The sequence below is a fragment of the Catharus ustulatus genome, chromosome 23, assembly GCF_009819885.2.
Source record: "Catharus ustulatus isolate bCatUst1 chromosome 23, bCatUst1.pri.v2, whole genome shotgun sequence".
Lineage (NCBI taxonomy): Eukaryota > Metazoa > Chordata > Aves > Passeriformes > Turdidae > Catharus > Catharus ustulatus.
In genome coordinates, this window is record NC_046243.1 from 1,639,658 (window position 1) to 1,658,667 (window position 19,010).

The window sequence follows — 19,010 nt, forward strand, 5'->3', positions numbered from 1 at the left end:
AGGAGCTGCTTCGGGGAGCCTCTGTCAGCAAGGTAAGAGAAATCAATTTGCTCTTTGCTGTGGGTTTCTGGTGGTGAGAGCTTCCTGTGTGACTGGGGAAGCTCCTGTATTTCATAAACACTTCCACCTCTGAGCAGAAGGGAAGCCAGAGAACTTCTCCCCAGTCCTGCTGCTCTCCAGAGCCCACATCACCTCAGCAGCTCCGTGGTCTGCTCTGCACACCCAGCGCCCCACAAACAGGCAAGTGCATTATCCCAGAGCTTTGGGTATGGGACAGGGGGGGTGGGAGCTCTCTGTCAGTGTTCCTGTTTGATTTTTCTTCTTCACTTGGAGAAGGCTATTTGTCTTTGGAATGATTTAAACTGAAAGAGGGCAGGCTTAGACGGGATTTGGGGAAGAATACCTCCTTCTGAGGGTGCTGAGGCCCCAGAACACATTGTCCAGAGATGCTGTGGCTGCCCCATCTGTAGAAGTGTCTATAACCAGGTTGTGCAGGGCTTGGAGCAGCCTGGGAGACTGCAAGCTGTACCTGACCACAGCAGGGAGGGCAATGGGATGAGCCTTAAGGGCCCTTCCCAACAGGTAAAACCAGTTTACCAAAACCCGTCTGGATTGTCTGATTTCTCTCCTCAGCTGTATTCCATAAAACATCAGAAAAGTGAAAGTGAAACATTTGATAAAAACAAGCTGTGTCAGAAAACAAACAGGGATTTTTTCTGGCCCTCAAACACCAGCTCTCCATTGCAGACCAAAAGGAGGTTGGGCTGGAATGTTTTCTCTCTATTCCGGTGGACATTTGCCCCTAAAATCAGCATCCTCTGACTGTGCCAGCTCTGTTCTCTCCGCACCATAACTGGGGCTCTCCAGGAAAGGAGGACAAGGAAAAACAACCCACAGCTCCTGCTGCTTCCTCTCCCAACACTCTGTTTCAGCCATGGGAAATTTGTGTCCTTGGACAATGAGGGGGATTTTGAGTCATTATTTTAAAATCCTAAAGTCACGCTTTTGTACAATGTCCTCCAATTATGACAAGTAATTTGCCTTAGCTTGTGTTTCCTCTTTCCCAACTCGGCTTGGCTTTGCTTCAAAACCTCAGCTACAGCAGAATGTTTAAAAAACTCACCAAATTCATCGTAAATCAAACGAATCCACGTGAAGAATTCGTCCCTGTCGAGAGTATTTCAGGCAATGAGCACTTCAGGCCTCTCTATCTACTGATAAGAAAGAGAAAATCAAAAACCATATTCCACCCAGCTCCTTACTACCAGCGGACAGGGTTCACACTGCATGATGTGCTGCTGCCTGCAGAAGATGGTGAAAGCACAGGTAAAGCCCACATTTATCAATAGGAATTTATTAAATATCATAGATAACATTTTTGAACGATTTGTGGCTGAACAGCATCAGCTTTCTTATGTATGATGCACTTACTGTACTGAGTCTCTGTAATCCTGTTTAAGATTAACACATGGAATTATTTCAGAGCCCCTCCTTCAAGATTCCAGCCAATTTACTCTCACAAAAATCAGCAAAGACCAAGCTGATGGAGGTCTCAGTATTTCATGTGACCCTGCAAGTGGAGACCTGCAAGGAGGTGCCTCCTTCTCCAAGGAGATTGATATCAAGACACATAACAAGAGTGTACCACAGGAATCACTGCAGAAACTGACAAAAGAAAGGTAAGGAATGACAAAGGGAGCACATACACTCCCCATCACCCTCCTCCAACCCATGCCAGGTTCACAATGGGTTTTCAACAGCCTAAAACCAAGACTAAGACGTTAAGCCATGAATTTCTCCTAATTAGGTCAGGTTAGACATGGAATACAGTGACAAGGTCCCTACTGAGCCTCCTCCTCTTCTGCAGAGTTATCACCCCCAACTGCCTCAGCTGATCCTTGTGCTCTAAACCATGCCTAATTTTTTTTCTAATAGAAAAATCAACATGGATCATTCATTCATCCGCCAACTCCAGAGAACAAACATCAAGCTATACCTGGTCACTGAAAACCTTGTAGCCTCAGAGGAGACTGTCTACAAGGAATCCACCAAGGCAGACGGGGGTTTCAAGGCCAAATTTTATGCCACACTCTTTGCAAAGGTTTGGCTTCTATCTCCTTCCTTCCCCAAAACCTGCACCAACATGCTCTAACCGGTTGTTTGCTTTCACCAGAGCACCACGGAGGACAAACAAACCATAGTCATACCCAAGGGCTGCACTCTGGCATTCAGAACCATCCCTCTACACATTAGAGATGGAGCATGGCGTAAGTAACTTCCAGGAATGAGCAATTCCTCCTCTCCAGAAACAGTGCAGAAGAGGAAGAACATTTTAGGAAGTATCACTTGGCCCCTGAGCGACCATCAGCTTGTGTGCAAAGAAGTGGTGGCAGAGAGGCCAAGATACACTATGGTTGGGGGGCAAATAAGGAAAGGAAAGAAGGAAATCTCAGATCTACATTTCAGGAGCTGCAGAGCTCCGGGTGATAAATGGCACACAGAGCAAAGTTTTGGTGTTTCTTTTCCTTTCATGCTCAGAAGAGCCAGTGAGGAATCTGGAAAGGCTGGTATAGAAAACTGTGCCTTTTATCCTCTTTCAGATCTGGACTATTTCCTACTATACTCTGAGGAAATTGTAATATATGGAACTTGTGGTAAGTAATGTATTTTACTGCTTCCACTTGCACAACTTCTACCTGCTCTGGGTAAGATTTAATCTCTCAGTGTAAAACAAATCAACTCGACTGATGCATTTGCCTGTTCCCAGAGACATCACAACTGCCCAAATCCCAGATCTCTTATAAAAACTCATACAAATGTTTCAAACTATGGTTTTAGAGCTGCTAATGAACTCCTAGAACTCAAGTGACAGATTTGGTCTCACTCTGGTTTGCAGATGAATCAATGGGAAAATTAGAAGAAGTGGTTGGAGAAGTGGAATACCGCTGTCAAATTTTCTCCAGCTTGTCTCCTGACCGCCTGCTCATTGTCTTCAACACCATCAAAGCTGCCATGAGAGACAAGAACCTCCTTCAAGAGCTCAACCAGAAAGTAAGTGAAGATTTTCTTACTCCCAAAATTTATAAATACAGACAGATCCAAGACCACACCTCTTGCCCCATGACTCACCTGTCCTGTGCCACAACTGTCCATCCAAAATTCCCTCTCTCAGCACATCTTGATGTACTGGACAAGCTGCAGTCTCTGTCCATAGATCCTGACATTTCTTTCCCATTTTCCCACAGATGGAAGATATTCCTGAGCAAAAGGATGGTTATGAGCTGAAAACTGAGAGCCCAGACTTAAAAGACCTGTTCTGCATCTTACAGCATTCTGCAAGAGATTGCCTCATTAAGCTGGCTGAAGGAATCATCTACATCCTTGATGCTTTGCATGGTGAGGCTTTGGGACTTCAGGAGGAAAATCAAGGCAGGGATCACCCCCAGTCCTGCCATTCCCTCCTCCCTTACTCTCTCCCTCCTCCTCCTCCTCAAGTGCAATCTACATCCATGTCCCATAGAGGGGAGAGAACAGAAATCCCCTCCACACCCACACAGGGCTCCCTGCTCCCTCAAAGTGTGGTCACAGCTTCTGCCCAAGGACCAGCTCCAATCTCTGCTCTGCTCACCAGAGACACGACCCAAGCACATGGCTGGAGCTGTGTCTGGGAGGGTTAGATTGGATATCAGGGAAAGCTTCTCATCCCAGAGGGTGCTCAGGCACTGAACACGCTCCCCAGGGAATGGTCACAGCCCCAAGGCTGACAGAGCTCCAGCAGTCTTTGGACAACTGTCCCAGGCACAAACTGGGATTGTTGCCGTTGTCCTGTGCAGGGACAGGAGCTGGACTTCAGTTATCCTTGTAGGTCCCTTCCAACTCCATATTCCATGATTCTGTGAGTAACAGCCAGATCACTCTCACAGTGAGACTGCACAAATCAGTTCCATTCAAACATCAAAAGCACTTCCATCCAAATGGGCACTTTTTAAGATAAATGATCACCCTTCCCCTCCTCTTTACTCTCTCCCTTCCTGCTCACCAGTCCCATCCCATTACCAACCTTGGGGTGAGGTTTGGGATCCAAACACAGTTTATTTCTGCAGAGCTAATGGATGATCAGCTGCTGCTGCTGCTGGAATCCTTGGAAAGGAAGATTCTGTCCCAACAGCTGAAACTGGTGAGAACACACATCACACTTGGCTCCTTTCAAGGGGGCACAGACTATTTTAATTCTAGCACCATCTCCATAGTGATGTCACAATTTGACAACTGGTTAAAATCATGATTTTCCCTTTCTTTGTTGTTGCTATGAAGGTTGAAAACCTCCTGGAACATGACCTGGAGGATAAGATGTGTAATTTCCAAGTGGATGCCAGGCTGCTCTCCTTCCCACACAAGGAGGAACAGATGTTAACTATGGAACTGGTAGAGCTGAGTGGAGTGCAGCTCCAGGAAGATGGATCAGCTGTTTCTTTGGATCAACCCTTCGAGGCCGTGGCAGCCCTGTTTGTGGCCCTGTACGCCCTCAAACTCCTGAGCGGCTCCAACTAGGACACACCAGGCCCTGCCCAGGGAAACCCTCTGTAAAAGCACCAGAAAATCTCTGATGACCAAGCACGTTTCTCTCCCAATATCATACTTGCTAATGCTGCTTTGGCTGGGAAAAGCAAATTGAGGGCTGGATAATTAATTCTTGATGCTATGATAGGATGGATATCAATGTGGATTTGTCTGTCTGTCTCCCCAAGAATACTGAGGTGTAACAGGGGAATCCACAAGCTCAAAGAATCTCAGGCCTGCCACCAGTGCGTGGTGTAATCCTGCTTCCCTCAAAATGCTGCTTCTGCAATTATTAAATGGGAAAGGGAATGATAAAGGGAATGGGAAGAGAGGGAAATGCAAAGGAAAAGGAGAAATACAAAGGAAAAGGGGAAATGCACAGGAAAACATGAGCCGTGCTTCACTTACCCTGGTCTTTCTGAGCTTCAGCAGGGACTCCATGAACTGCTGGTGCCACAAAGGTGGGGAAATCCCAGAGGTTTCACTGAAACCTCCCTGGTCCCATCTCTCTGAGTTGCTTGACAGACACCAGCAGCACTTCAGAGCAACACTACAAATACCCCCATTATCACTTTTTAAATAAATAGCACGTTCTTGCTAAGCATTTGGGTGTTTTAAAGGGCAATTTCTTATTTTCATGTCTTTTCGGTCCCATGGCAAATCCAAGAGAATCAGGATTGAAACTGCACAAGAAATAAGGGCCCTTGATGTGGTCACAGCAGCCTTGTCTAGAGAATACTCTAAAATTTACAATGAAAGTTTTGATTACTCCTTTGTAAAGTATCCTGAAAGACACTAATAAATGTCAAGTATTCAAATAAAAATGTGCACTTGAGTCCTGGAATCTTCACATGGATGGTTTTTGATGTCATACAAGCAAGGCAATGTATCCAGGAAACATGGAATGGCTCGGGTTGGAAGGCACCTTATAACTCATCCACTTTCAGCCCCTGCCATGGGCAAGGACACCTTCCACTACCCCTGGTTGCTCCAAGCCTCAGGCAGGAATTTCCTGCCAATATCCCCTCCTGAATCCATTTCTCCATCTGTCAATGAACAGCAGCAATACCTGGCTCTATACAGTTCAATCATGCAATGATGAAATGGTTTGGGATGAAGAGACTTAAAGCCCGTTCACTCCCACCTACTGCCATAGGCAGGGACACCTTCCTGTCCTGTTTTCTCTGGGAGATTTTCAGTAATGGACTTACATCTCCTACATCTGTAGAAGTCCCAGTTTCCCACAGCCCCTATAACAGACTCTGCACAATGACTAAAAAGGAAGCGTCACGCAAACAACATTAAATTTGTAGGAGTGGAAGACTGCTAATGAGGATGTAAATATGCTGAGTGACCTCACAGCTTGGAACAGCTCCTGACAAGCTACTGGTAACAGCCAGAGATCTTCCAGCAAGGATCAGGTCTAACACAGCCCCTGCCCAGAAGCTGCTTTGGTGACCTACTGTCAGCAAGGTAAGAGAAATCAATTTACTCTTTGCTGTGCGTTTCTGGTGGTAGAGATACTTGTGTACTGGGGAAGCTCCTGTATTTCATTAACACTTCCACCTCTGAGCAGAAGGGAAGCCAGAGAACTTCTCCCCAGTCCTGCTGCTCTCCAGAGCCCTCATCACCTCAGCAGCTCTGTGGTCTGCTCTGCACACCCAGCGCCCCACAAACAGGCAAGTGCATTATCCCAGAGTTTTGGGTACGGGACAGGGGGGGTGGGAGCTAGCTGTGAGGGTTCTTGTTTAGTTTTCTACGTCTCTTGGAGAAGGTTATTTGTCTTTGGAACGGTTTAAACTCAAAGAAGGCAGGCTTAGATGGGATTTGGGGAAGAAATCCTCCCTCTGAGGGTGCTGAAACCCCAGGACCCATTGTCCAGAGAAGCTGTGGCTGCCCCATCTGTGGAAGTGTCTATAACAAGGCTGTACAGGGCTTGGAGCAGCCTGGGAGACTGCAAGCTGTACCTGACCACAGCAGGGAGGGCAATGGGATGAGCCTTAAGGACCCTCCCCACCATGGAAAACCAGTTTATCAAAACCGGTCTGGATTGTCTGATTTCTCTCCACAGCTGTATTCCTTAAAACACCAGAAAAGCGTATCTGAAATACTTGGTAAAAACATACTGTGTCAGAAAACAAACAGGGATTTCTGTCTCGCCCTCAAACACCACCTCTCCATTGCAGACCAAAAGGAGGTTGGGCAGGGCTGATTTCTCTCTGGGGCACACTTACCCTTAAAATCAGCATCCTCTGACTGTGCCAGCTGTGTTCTCTCTGCACCATAACTGGGGTTCTCCAGGAAAGGTGCACAAGGACAAACAACCCACAGCTCCTACTGCTTCCTCTCCAAACACTCTGTTTCAATCCTGTGAAACTTGCATCCTTGGACAATGAGGGGGATTTTGAGTCATTATTTTAAAACCTTAAAGTCACGCTTTGGTACAATGTCCTCTTATTATGACAAGTAATTTACCTTACCTTGTGTTTCCGCTTTCCCAAGGCACAAATCCACTTGGCTTGGCTTCAAAACTGCAGTCACAGCAGAATGTTTGAAAAGCTCACCAAATTCATTGTAAAACAAATGGATCCATGTGAAGAATTGGTACCTGTTGAGAGCATTGCAGACAATGAGCATTTCAGGCCTCTCTATCTACTGATAAAAAAGAGGAAGCCAAAAACCATATTCCACCCAGCTCCTTACTACCAGCGGACAGGGTTCACACTGCATGATGTGTTGCTGCCTGGAGAAGATGATGAAAGCATAGGTAAAGCTCAAATTTATCAATAGGAATTTATGAAATAATATAGATAATATTTCTGAACAATTTATTGCTTAACAGTAACAGCTTTCATATGTGTCATTTACTTACTGAGCATAGTCTGTGTAACACTGCTTAAGATAACACATGGACTTATTTCAGAGCCCCTCCTTCAAGATTCCAGCCAATTTCCTCTCACAAAAAACAGCAAAGACCAAGCTGATGGATGTCTCAGCATTTCATTTGACCCTGCAAGTGCAGATCTGCAAGGAGGTGCCTCCTTCTCCAAGGAGATTTCCATTACGCCACAGAAGAAGAGCATTTCACTGGAATCACTGGAGGCACTGAGAAGAGAAAGGTAAGGAATGACAAAGGGAGCACACACACTCCAGACACCCTCCTCCAATCCATGCCAGATTCACAATGGGTTTTCAACAGCCTAAAACCAAGACTAAGACGTTAAGCCATGAATTTCTCCTAACTAGGTCAGGTTAGACATGGAATACAGTGACAAGGTCCCCACTCAGCCTTCTCTTCCACAGGCTTATTCCCCCAGCTGCCTCAGCTGATTCTTGTGCTCTAAACAACTCCTAATTATTTTCTAATAGAGAAATCAACATGGATCATTCATTCATCCGACAACTCCAGAGAACACACATCAGTCTATACGTGGTCACTGAAATCCTCGAAGCCTCAGAGGAGACTGTCTACAAGGAAGCCGCCAAGGCAGACGGGGGCTTCCAGGCCAAATTTTATGCCACATTCTTTGCAAAGGTTTGGCTTCTCTCTCCTTCCTTCCTCCGCAACATGTGCACCTACACATTCTAACGAGTCGTTCTCTTTATCCAGAGCACCAGTGAGGACAAACAAACCATAGTCATACCCAAGGGCTGCACTTTGGCCTTCAGAACCATCCCTCTACACATTGGAGATGAAGCATGGGGTAAGTAGCTTCCAGAAATGACCAATTCCTCCTCTCCAGAAAAGGTGCAGAAGAGGAAGAACATTTTAGGAAGTATCACTTGGCCCCTGAGCTACCATCAGCTTGTGTGCAAAAAAGTGGTGGCAGTGTAAGGAACAGAAATCAGCTGGGAGAGGTCAGGTAACCCAGACAAGACCAAAGATGCACTTTGGTTTGGGGGACAGTGAAAAAAGGAAAGAAGGAAATCTCAGATCTACATTTCAGGAGCTGCAGAGCTCCTGGTGATAAATGGCACACAGAGCACAGTTTTGGTGTTCCTTTTCCTTTCCTACTCAGAAGAGCCAGTGAGGAATCTGGGAAGGCTGGTATAGAAACCATTCCCTTTTATCCTCTTTCAGATGTGGAATATTTCCCACTAAATGCTGTGAGAAATGCAGCCGACGTAACTATTGGTAAGTAATATATTTTACTGCTTCCACTTGCATAACTTTTATCTGCTTTGTGTAAGATTGGAGATCCCAGTGTAAAACAAATCACCTGCAATGATGAATTTGCCTCTGCCCAAATTCCAGATCACTTCAAAAACACTCACACAAGTTTTTCAATCTCTGGGTTTAGAGCTGCTAATGAACTTCTACAACTCAAGTGACAGATTAGGATCCCTTTTGATCTGCAGATCCCACACAAGGAAAATTTGGAGTAGTGATGAGTGAAGTTCAATACTCCTGCCGAATTTTCCCTGAATTGTCTCCTGACCACCTGCTCATTGTCTTCAACACCATCAAGGCTGTCATGAGAGACAATCACCTCCTTCAAGAGCTCAGACAGAAAGTAAGTGAAGTCAAGCTTTTCTTACTCCCAAAATTTATAAATGTAGACACAACCAGGACCAAACCTCCTGCCCCGTGACTCACCTGTCCTGTGCCACAACTGTCCATCCAAAATTCCCTCACACAGCACATCTTGCTGTGCTGGACAAGAAGCAGCCTCTTCCCTCAGATCCTGATGTTTCTTTTCCTGGCTCCCACAGATGGAAGATATTCCTGAGCAAAATGACGGTTATGAGTTTAAAACTGAGAGCACAGACTTAAAAGACCTGTTCAGCACCTTAGAGCATTTGGAAAGAGACCGTCTCCTTCAGCTGGCAGAAGGAATCACCTACATCCTTGATGCTTTGCATGGTGAGGCTTTGGGACTTTAGGAGGGAAATCAAGGCAGGGATAACTCCCAGTCCAGCCATGCCCTCCTGCCTTCTTCTGTCACTCTTCCTCCTCCTCCGCAAGGAATCAAAATCCAAGCACATGGCTGGGGCTGTGTCTGGGAGGGTTAGATTGGATATCAGGGAAAGCTTCTTATCCCAGAGGGTGCTCAGGTACTGAACACATTCCCCAGGGAATGGTCACAGCCCCAAGGCTGACAGAGCTCCAGCAGTCTTTCAACAACTGTCTCAGCCACCAACTGGGATTGCTGGGGTTGTCCTGTGCAGGGACAGCAGCTGGACTTCAATTATCCTTGTAGGTCCCTTCCAACTCCATATTCCATGATTCTGTGAGTAACAGCCAGACCACTCTCACTGTGAGGCTGCACAAACCAGTTCCATTCAAACATCAAAAGCACTTCCAACCAAATGGGCACTTTTTATGAGAAATGATCACCCTTCCCCTTCTCTTTACTCTCTCCCTTCCTGCTCACCAGTCCCATCCCATTACCAATCTTGGAGTGAGCTTTTGGATCCTAACACAGTTTATTTCTGCAGAGTTAATGGACGATCAGCTGCTGCTGTTGCTGGAATCCTTGGAGAGGAAGATTCTGTCCCAACAGCTGAACCTGGTGAGATCACACATCACGCTTGCCTCCTTTCAAGAGGGCACAAACTATTTTAATTCTAGGAACATCTCTGTAGTGATGTCACAATTTGACAACTAATTAAAATCATGAGTTTCCTTTTTTTTGTTGTTGCTGTGAAGGTTGAACACCTCCTGAAACATGACCTGGAGGATAAGATGTGTCATTTCCATGTGGATGCCAGGCTGCTCTCCTTCCCACACGAGGAGGACCAGACGTTAACCATGGAACTGGTAGAGCTGAGTGGAGTGCAGCTCCACGAAGATGGATCAGCTGTTTCTTTGGATCAACCCTTCGAGGCCGTGGCAGCCCTGTTTGTGGCCCTGTATGCCCTCAACCTCCTCAGTGGCTCCAAGTAGGACACACCTAGGCCTTGTCCCAGGAAATTCTCGGTGAAGGATCAGAAAATCCCTGCTAACCAATCACCTTTCTCTTTGAATACCATCCTTGTTAATTCTCAAGGCAGCTTTGGCTGGGAAAAGCAAATTTAAGGCTGGAAAATTACAGTAATTTCACAATTATAGGCTGTACCATTTTGACTAAAATTTTGATCCCAACCAGGAAATGCAGCTTACACTCTGGACCAGCCAGTATGTGAAAAAAGTTCTGAAATTTCCAAACCCGGAAGTGCACGCCGAGGTGCCGAGCCGAGCACCTACCTGTAAAACCCAGGATTGCACGAGTGTTTCAAATTGGTTACTCAGTTGCGTGGCGAGTGGAGGCGGGCTCTGTGCCTGTAGCACGGTTCAGGGGGAGGCAGGGGGCTCCCTCCTGCCAGCCCCGCAGCTCGGGGCAGAGGCAGGGGGCTCCCTACTGCCCTGTGACCTGTGCAGGAAGGCGGGGGGCTCCGTGCCACCGCGAGTGCGGGCAGGCTCCCACCTTGGGAGCGGACAGGCTCCGTCTCCACCTGCCACCATGGGGCAGTGCCAGGCCGGGGCGGGAGAGCCAGGTGGCGGCGGCCAGACCTGAGCTGCCTCGAAGATCCAAAGCGTCGAGCTGGGCCAGCTGGCCCCGTCGGCAGCACTGAGCTGGTTGAGCCCGCCAAGCCCCGAGCCGAGCCAATAAACCCTGTGATCCTGCAATTCAGTTACTAATTCATTACTTTGTTGCACGCGGGTCCTCGCTGCGAACGAGAGTGCGGCTTATAATCAGGTGCGGCTTATATATGGACAAAGACCTAAATGTTGCCGACACCTAGAGGTGCAGCTTACAATCAGGTGCGGTTTGTAACTGCGCAATTATTGTAATTCTTGATGCTGTGATAGGCTGGATATCTGTGTGGATTTGTCTGTCTGTCTCCCCAAGAATTCTGAGGTGCAACAGGAAAATCCACAAGGTCAAAGAATCCGAGGCATGCCACTGCTGCCTCATGTAATCCTGCTGTGAAAAACATGTTTCACTGTCCTGGTAAAATTTAAAAGGTTTCATAAAAAGACAATAGAAGACACACATAAAGCAGAGGGTTAAAACAGATGGCTGCTTGGGAAGTTGCCAAGAGCACACACCATTACTTCGGGAAAGCCCCTTTAAATACACTTCACAATACATCAGCCTGTTGCATTTTCAGAGTCCCTCACATTTAATAACAAGTTTTAGGAACTGTTTAGCATGGCTACTCCTTGGGTCCGCCTTTTCAGAACATGTGTGTTTCTTGGCTTGTGGTTTTAATCATCTTCTTATCATCTTTTAATTTTGTAGTGGTCCTGGACTTTTGTAGCTGGTGAGAGCTGATAATTGTTGTGTCAGCTGCAGGACCCCATCACATGTTCACGAGCTGTTATCTCAACTGGAAGGGTAGTTTCTGCATAGTATCTCTAAAAAACTTATGTCTAACTTTTGCTATTAGAAGAAAAGAGAAAACCTATATTCATACAAAAAAGCTATTTTAACATTATACATATAGCATTTATCAAAATAGTTGCGAAAAGCTAATAATATGTCATCCACTTATAACACTGCTTGGCTCAAAATGCTGCTGCTGCTTCTGCAATCAATAAATGAGAAACAGAAGGGTAAAGGGAATGACAAAGGTAGGGGAAATGCAAAGGAAAAGGGGAAATACAATGGAAAACATGAGCTGTGATTCACTTACCCCGATCTTTCTGGGCTTCAGCGTGGACTCCGTGAACTGCTGGTGCCACAAAGGTGGGGAAATCCCAGAGGTTTCACTGACACCTCCCTGGTCCCATCTCCCTGAGTTGCTTGAGGGACACCAGCAGCACTTCAGAGCAACACTACAAATACTCTCATTATCACTTTATAAATAAAGAGCATATTCATGCTAAATAATTTGGTGTTTACAAAGGAAATTTCTTATTTTTGTATGGTTTTGGTCCTATGGCATATCCAACAGAATTAGGATTGAAACTCTACCAGAAATAAGAGGCCTTGATGTGGTCACAGCATTCTTGTCTAGACAATTTTCTAAAATTAAGAATGAAAGTTTTGATTACTCTTTCATAAAGTATTCTAAGAGACACTAATAAAATTCAAGTATTCATGTAGAAACATGCACTTGACCCCTGGAATCTTCACATGGATGGTTTTTGATGTCATACAAGCAAGACAATGTATCCAGGAAATATGGAATGGCTCAGGTTGGAAGGCACCTTACGACTCATCCACTTCCAGCCCCTGCCATGGGCAGGGACGCCTTCCACTATCCCTGGTTGCCCCAAACCCCATCCAACCCGTCCAGGGACAGCCACAGCTTCTCTGGATAACCAGTTCCAGGGCCTGACCAGTCTCACAGAGTAGAATTTCCTGCCAATATCCCCTCCTGAATCCATTTCTCCATCTCTCAATGAACAGCAGCAATACCTCGCTCTATAGAGTTCAATCATGCAATGATGGAATGGTTTGGGATGAAGAGACTTAAAGCCCGTCCACTCCCATCTAGTGCCAAAGGCAGGGACACCTTCCTGTCCTGTTCGGACTGACAAATTTCCAGTAATGGACTTACATCTCCTACATCTGTAGATGTCACAGTTTCCCACAGCCCCTGTAACAGACTCTGCTCACTAGAAAGGAAGTATTATACAAGCAACAGAAATTTTTTGTGAGCGGATGACGAGTAATGAAAACGTAAATACGCTGAAGTGACCTCACAGCTTGGAAGACCTCCCAACAAGCTGCTTGCAACAGCCAGATATCTCCTAGCAAGGATCAGCTCTAACACAGCCCCTGCCCAGGAGCTGCTTCCGGGAGCTACTGTCAGGAAGGTAAGAGAAATCAATTTACTCTTTGCTGTGGGTTTCTGGTGGTGAGAGCTACCTGTGTGACTGAAGAAGCTCCTGTATTTCATAAACACTTCCACCTCTGAGCAGAAGGGAAGCCAGAGAACTTCTCCCCAGTCCTGCTGCTCTCCAGAGCCCACATCACCTCAGCAGCTTCGTGGTCTGCTCTGCACACCCACCGCCCCACAAACAGGCAAGTGCATTATCCCAGAGCTTTGGGTACGGGACAGGGTGGGTGGGAGCTCTCTGTCAGTGTTCCTGTTTGATTTTTCTTCTTCACTTGGAGAAGGATATTTGTCTTTGGAATGGTTTAAACTGAAAGTGGGCAGGCTCAGATGGGATTTGGGGAAGAAATCCTCCCTCTGAGGGTGCTGAGGCCCCAGAACACATTGTCCAGAAGAACTGTGGCTGCCCCATCTGTGGAAGTGTCTATAACCAGGTTGTGCAGGGCTTGGAGCAGCCTGGGAGACTGCTAGCTGTACCTGACCACAGCAGGGAGGGCAATGGGATGAGCCTTAAGATCCCTTCCCACCACAGAAAACCAGTTTACCAAAACCAGTCTGGATTGTCTGATTTCTCTCCACAGCTGTATTCCTTAAAATGCCAGAAAAGCCTATCTGAAACATTGGTAAAAACAAGCTGTGTCAGAAAACAAACAGGGATTTATTTCTGGCGCTCAAACACCAGCTCTCCATTGCAGAGCAAAAGGAGGTTGGGTTGAGCTGATTTCGCTCTATATTGGGGCACATTTCCCCCTAAAATCAGCATCCTCTGACTGTGCCAGCTCTGTTCTCTCTGCACCATAACTGGGGTTCTCCAGGAAAGGTGCACAAGGACAAACAACCCACAGCTCCTGCTGCTTCCTCTACAAACACTCTGTTTCAATCCTGTGAAACTTGCATCCTTGGACAATGAGGGGGATTTTGAGTCATTATTTTAAAATCTTAAATTCACGCTTTGGTACAATGTCCTCCTATTTTTCATGCAATTTGCCTTAGCTTGTGTTTCCGCTTTCCCAAGGCACAAATCCACTTGCCTGGGCTTGAAAACCTCAGCCACAGTAGAATGTTTAAAAAACTCACCAAATTCATCATAAATCAAATGGATCCACACAAAGAATTCGTCCCTGTCGAGAGCATCGCAGACAATGAGGATTTCAGACTCCTCTGTCTACTGAAAAGAAAGAGAAAATCCAAAATCATATTCCACCCCGCTCCTTACTACCAGCGGACAGGGTTCACACTGCATGATGTGCTGCTGCCTGGAGAAGATAGTAAAAGCATAGGTAAAGCCCAAATTTATCAATACAAATTTATGAAATACTACATATAATTTTTTTAACCATTTGTTGCCAAACACTACTAATTTTCCTACGTGTGATATAATTTCTGTGCTGAGGCTGTGGAGTCCAGCTTAAGTTAACACACGGAATTATTTCAGAGCCCCTGCTTCAAGATTCCAGACAAATTCCTCTCACAAAAACCAGTGCAAACCAAACTCAAGGAGATCTCAGCGTTTCATTTGACCCTGCAAGTGTAGATGTGCATGGAGATGCCTCCTTGTCTGAGGAATTTTCTGTCAAGCCACAGAAGAAGAGCATTTCACAGCAGTCACTGGAGGCACTAAGAAGAGAAAGGTAAGGAATGACAAAGGGAGCACACATGCTACAGTTACCCACCTCCAACCCATGCCAGGTTAACAATGGGTTTTCAACAGCCTAAAGCAAATATTAAGACTGTAGGGCAGAAATTTCCCCTAACTAGGCCAGATAAGACAGGGAATGGAGTGACAATGTCCCCACTCAGCCTCCTCTTCTACAGGCTTATTCCCCCCAGCTGCCTCAGCTGCTCCTGTTACTTTCACCATGCCTGTTTTTTTTTCTTTTAGAAAAATCAACATGGATCATTCCTTCATCCAACAACAACAGAGAACAGACAGCAATCTGAGTGTGGTCACTGAAATCCTCGAAGCCTCAGAGGAGACTGTCTACAAGGAAGCCACCAAGGCAAATAGGGGTCTCATGGCCAAATTTCATGCCACACTCTCTGGAAAGGTTTGGCTTCTATCTCCTTCCTTCCCCAACACCTGCACTAACATGTTCTAACTGGTTGTTTGCTTTCACCAGGGCACCACGGAGGACAAACAAACCATAGTCATACCCAAGGGCTGCACCCTGGCATTCAGGGCCATCCCTCTACACATTAGAGATGGAGCATGGGGTAAGTAACTTCCAGAAATGACCAATTCCTCCTCTCCAGAAACAGTGCAGAAGAGGAAGAACATTTTAGGAAGTATCACTTGGCCCCTGAGCTACCATCAGCTTGTGTGCAAAGAAGTGCTGGCAGTGTAAGGAACAGAAATCAGCTGGGAGAGGTCAGGTAACCCATGCAAGGCCAAAGATGCCCTTTGGTTGGGGGGGTCAATAAGGAAAGGAAAGAAGGAAATCTCAGATCTACATTTCAGGAGCAGCAGAGCTCCTGATGAGAAATGGCACACAGTGCAAGCAGAGTTTTGGTGTTTCTTTTCCTTTCCTTCTCGGAAGACCAGTGAGGAATCTGGGAAGGCTGGTATAGAAATGTTTCCCTTTTATCCTCTTTCAGATCTGGAATATTTCCCAGTAGAAGCTCTGAGAAGAGCAGCATACGTAGCTGATGGTAAGTAATGTATTTTACTGCTTCCACTTGCACAACTTCTACGTGCTCTGGGTAAGATTGAATCTCTCAGTGTAAAACAAATCACCTCGAGTCACGCAATTGCCTCTTCCCTGAGACACCACAACTGCCCAAATTCCAGACCTCTTCAAAAACACTCACACAAGTTTTTCAATCTCTGGGTTTAGAGCTGCTAATGAACTTCTACAACTCAAGTGACAGATTAGGACCCCTTTTGATTTGCAGGTCCCACACAAGGAAAATTAAGAGTAGTGATGAGTGAAGTTCAATACTCCTGCCGAAATTTCTCTGAATTGTCTCCTGAACTCCTGCTCATTGTCTTCAACACCATCAAAGCTGTCATGAGAGACAAGAACCTCCTTCAAGAGCTCAGACAGAAAGTAAGTGAAGCTTTTCTTACTCCCAAAATTTATAAATACAGACAGATCCAGGACCACACCTCTTGGCCCATGGTTCACCTGTCCTGTGCCACTGTCCATTCAAAATTCCCACTCTCAGCACATGTTGCTGTACTGGACAAGTAGCAGTGTCTGTCCATACATCCTGACATTTCTTTCCCTTTTTCCCACAGATGGAAGATATTCCTGAGCAAAATGATGGGTATGAGCTGAAAACTGAGAGCCCAGACTTAAAAGATCTGTTCAGCATCTTACAGCACTGTCCAATAGACTGTCTCCTTCTGTTTGCAGGAGGAATCACCTACATCCTTGATGCTCTGCATGGTAAGGCTTTGGGACTTTAGGAGGGAAATCAAGACAGGGATGACTCCCAGTCCTGCCATTCCCTCCTACCTTCCTCTCTCACTCCTCCTCCTCCTCCTCAAGTGAAATCTACATCCATGTCCCATGGAGGGGAGAGAACAGAAATCCCCTCCACACCCACACAGGGCTCCCTGCTCCCTCAAAGTGCGGTCACAGCTTCTGCCCAAGGACCAGCTCCAATCTCTGCTCTGCTCACCAGAGACACGAACAAGCACATGGCTGGGGCTGTGTCTGTGAGGGTTAGATTGGATATCAGGGAAAGCTTCTCATCCCAGAGGGTGCTCAGGCACTGAACACACTCCCCAGGGAATGGTCACAGCCCCAAGGCTGACAGAGCTCCAGCAGTCTTTGGACAACTGTCTCAGCCACAAACTGGGATTGTTGCCGTTGTCCTGTGCAGGGACAGCAGCTGGACTTCAATTATCCTTGTAGGTCCATTCCAACTCCATATTCCATGATTCTGTGAGTAACAGCCAGATCACTCTCACTGTGAGGCTGCACAAACCAGTTCCATTCAAACATACAAAGAACTTCCAACAAAATGAGCACTTTTTACGAGAAATGATCACCCTTCCCCTCCTCTTTACTCTCTCCCTTCCTGTTCACCACTCCCATCCCATTACCAACCTTGGAGTGAGGTTTGGGATCCAAACACAGTTTATTTCTGCAGAATTAAAGGATGATCAGCTGCTGCTGTTGCTGGAATCCTTGGAAAGGAAGATTCTGTCCCAACAGCTGAACCTGGTGAGATCACACATCACACTTGGCTCCTTTCAAGGGGACACAGACTATTTTAATTCTAGCAACATCTTCATAGTGATGTCACAACTTGACAACTAATTAAAATCAAGATTTTCCTTTTTTTTTTTGTTGCTGTGAAGGTTGAAAACCTCCTGAAACATGACCTGGAGGATAAGATGTGTCATTTCCATGTGGATGCCACGCTGCTCTCCTTCCAACACGAGGAGGATCAGATGTTAACCATGGAACTGGTAGAGCTGAGTGGAGTGCAGCTCCACGAAGATGGATCAGCTGTTTCTTTGGATCAACCCTTCGAGGCCATGGCAGCCCTGTTTGTGGCCCTGTATGCCCTCAACCTCCTCAGTGGTTCCAAGTAGGACACACCTAGGCCCTGTCCCGAGAAATTCTCGGTAAAGCATCCCGAAATCCATGCTAAACAACCACGTTTCTCTTAGAATATCATCCTTCTTAATTCTCAAGGCAGCTTTGGCTGGGAAAAGCAAATTTAAGGCTGGAAAATTACAGTAATTTCACAATTATAAGCTGCACCATTCTGACTAAAATTTTAATCCCAACCCGGAAATGCAGCTTACGCTCCGGACGGGCCAGTATGTCAAAAAAATTCTGAAATTTTCAAACCCGGAAGTGCCAGCCAGGGTGCCGATCCGAGCACCTGCCGGTAAAACCCGGGATTGCGCGATTGTTTCAAATTGGTTACTCTGTTGTGTGGCGAGTGGAGGCGGGCTCTGTGCCGGCATCGCGGTTTGAGGGGGAGGCAGGGGGCTCCCTCCTGCCAGCCCCGCAGTTCGGATGCCGACACCCGGAGGTGCAGTTTACAATCAGGTGTGGCTTGTAATCGTGCAATTATTGTAATTCTTGATGCTCTGATAGGCTGGATATCTGTGTGGATTTGTCTGTCTGTCTCCCCAAGAATTCTGAGGTGCAACAGGGAAACCCACAAGGTCAAAGAATCCCAGGCCTGCCACTAGTGCCTAATGTAATCCTGCTGTGAAAAACATGTTTCACTGTCCTGCTAAAATTTAAAAGGTTTCATAAAAAGACAATAGAAGACACACATAAAGCAAAGGGTTAACACAGCCGGATGCTTGGCAAGCTGCCAAGAGCACACCATTACATTGGGGAAACCCCTTTAAATACACTTCACAATACATCAACCTGTTGCATATTCATCGTCCCTCATGTTTAGTAACAAGTTTTAGGAACTGTTTAGCATGGCCACTCCTTGGGTCCGCCTTTTTAGAGCATGTGTGTTTCTTGGCTTGTGGTTTTAATCATCTTCTTATCATCTTTTAATTTTGTAGTGGTCCTGGACTTTTGAAGCCAGTGAGTGTTGATAATTGTTGTGTCAGCTGCAGGGCCCCATCACACATTCACGGGCTGTTATCTCAACTGGGCAGGTAGTTTCAGCATAGTATCTCTAAAAAACTTATGTCTAACTTTTGTTATTAGAAGAAAAGAGAAAACCTATATTTATTCAAAAATCTATTTTAA

At 46.2% G+C, this 19,010-nt stretch overlaps 1 protein-coding gene and 2 pseudogenes across 1 annotated transcript; all 3 read left to right on the plus strand.

Annotated features, from left to right (window-relative positions):
* Positions 1-629: 629 nt before the first annotated feature.
* LOC117006390 lies at positions 630-5,342 on the plus strand (annotated as a pseudogene).
* Positions 5,343-6,952: 1,610 nt separating this feature from the next.
* On the plus strand, positions 6,953-10,454 carry LOC117006384 (annotated as a pseudogene).
* A 3,781-nt stretch (positions 10,455-14,235) lies between these two features.
* Positions 14,236-17,875, plus strand: LOC117006386 (gasdermin-A2-like). The gene is given in 11 exon segments (XM_033078796.2): positions 14,236-14,266; positions 14,269-14,301; positions 14,304-14,609; positions 14,765-14,960; positions 15,212-15,377; positions 15,450-15,543; positions 15,925-15,978; positions 16,222-16,376; positions 16,568-16,718; positions 17,428-17,501; positions 17,639-17,875. Coding segments are annotated over 11 exon segments (1,497 nt in total).
* The last annotated feature ends 1,135 nt before the right edge of the window (positions 17,876-19,010 follow it).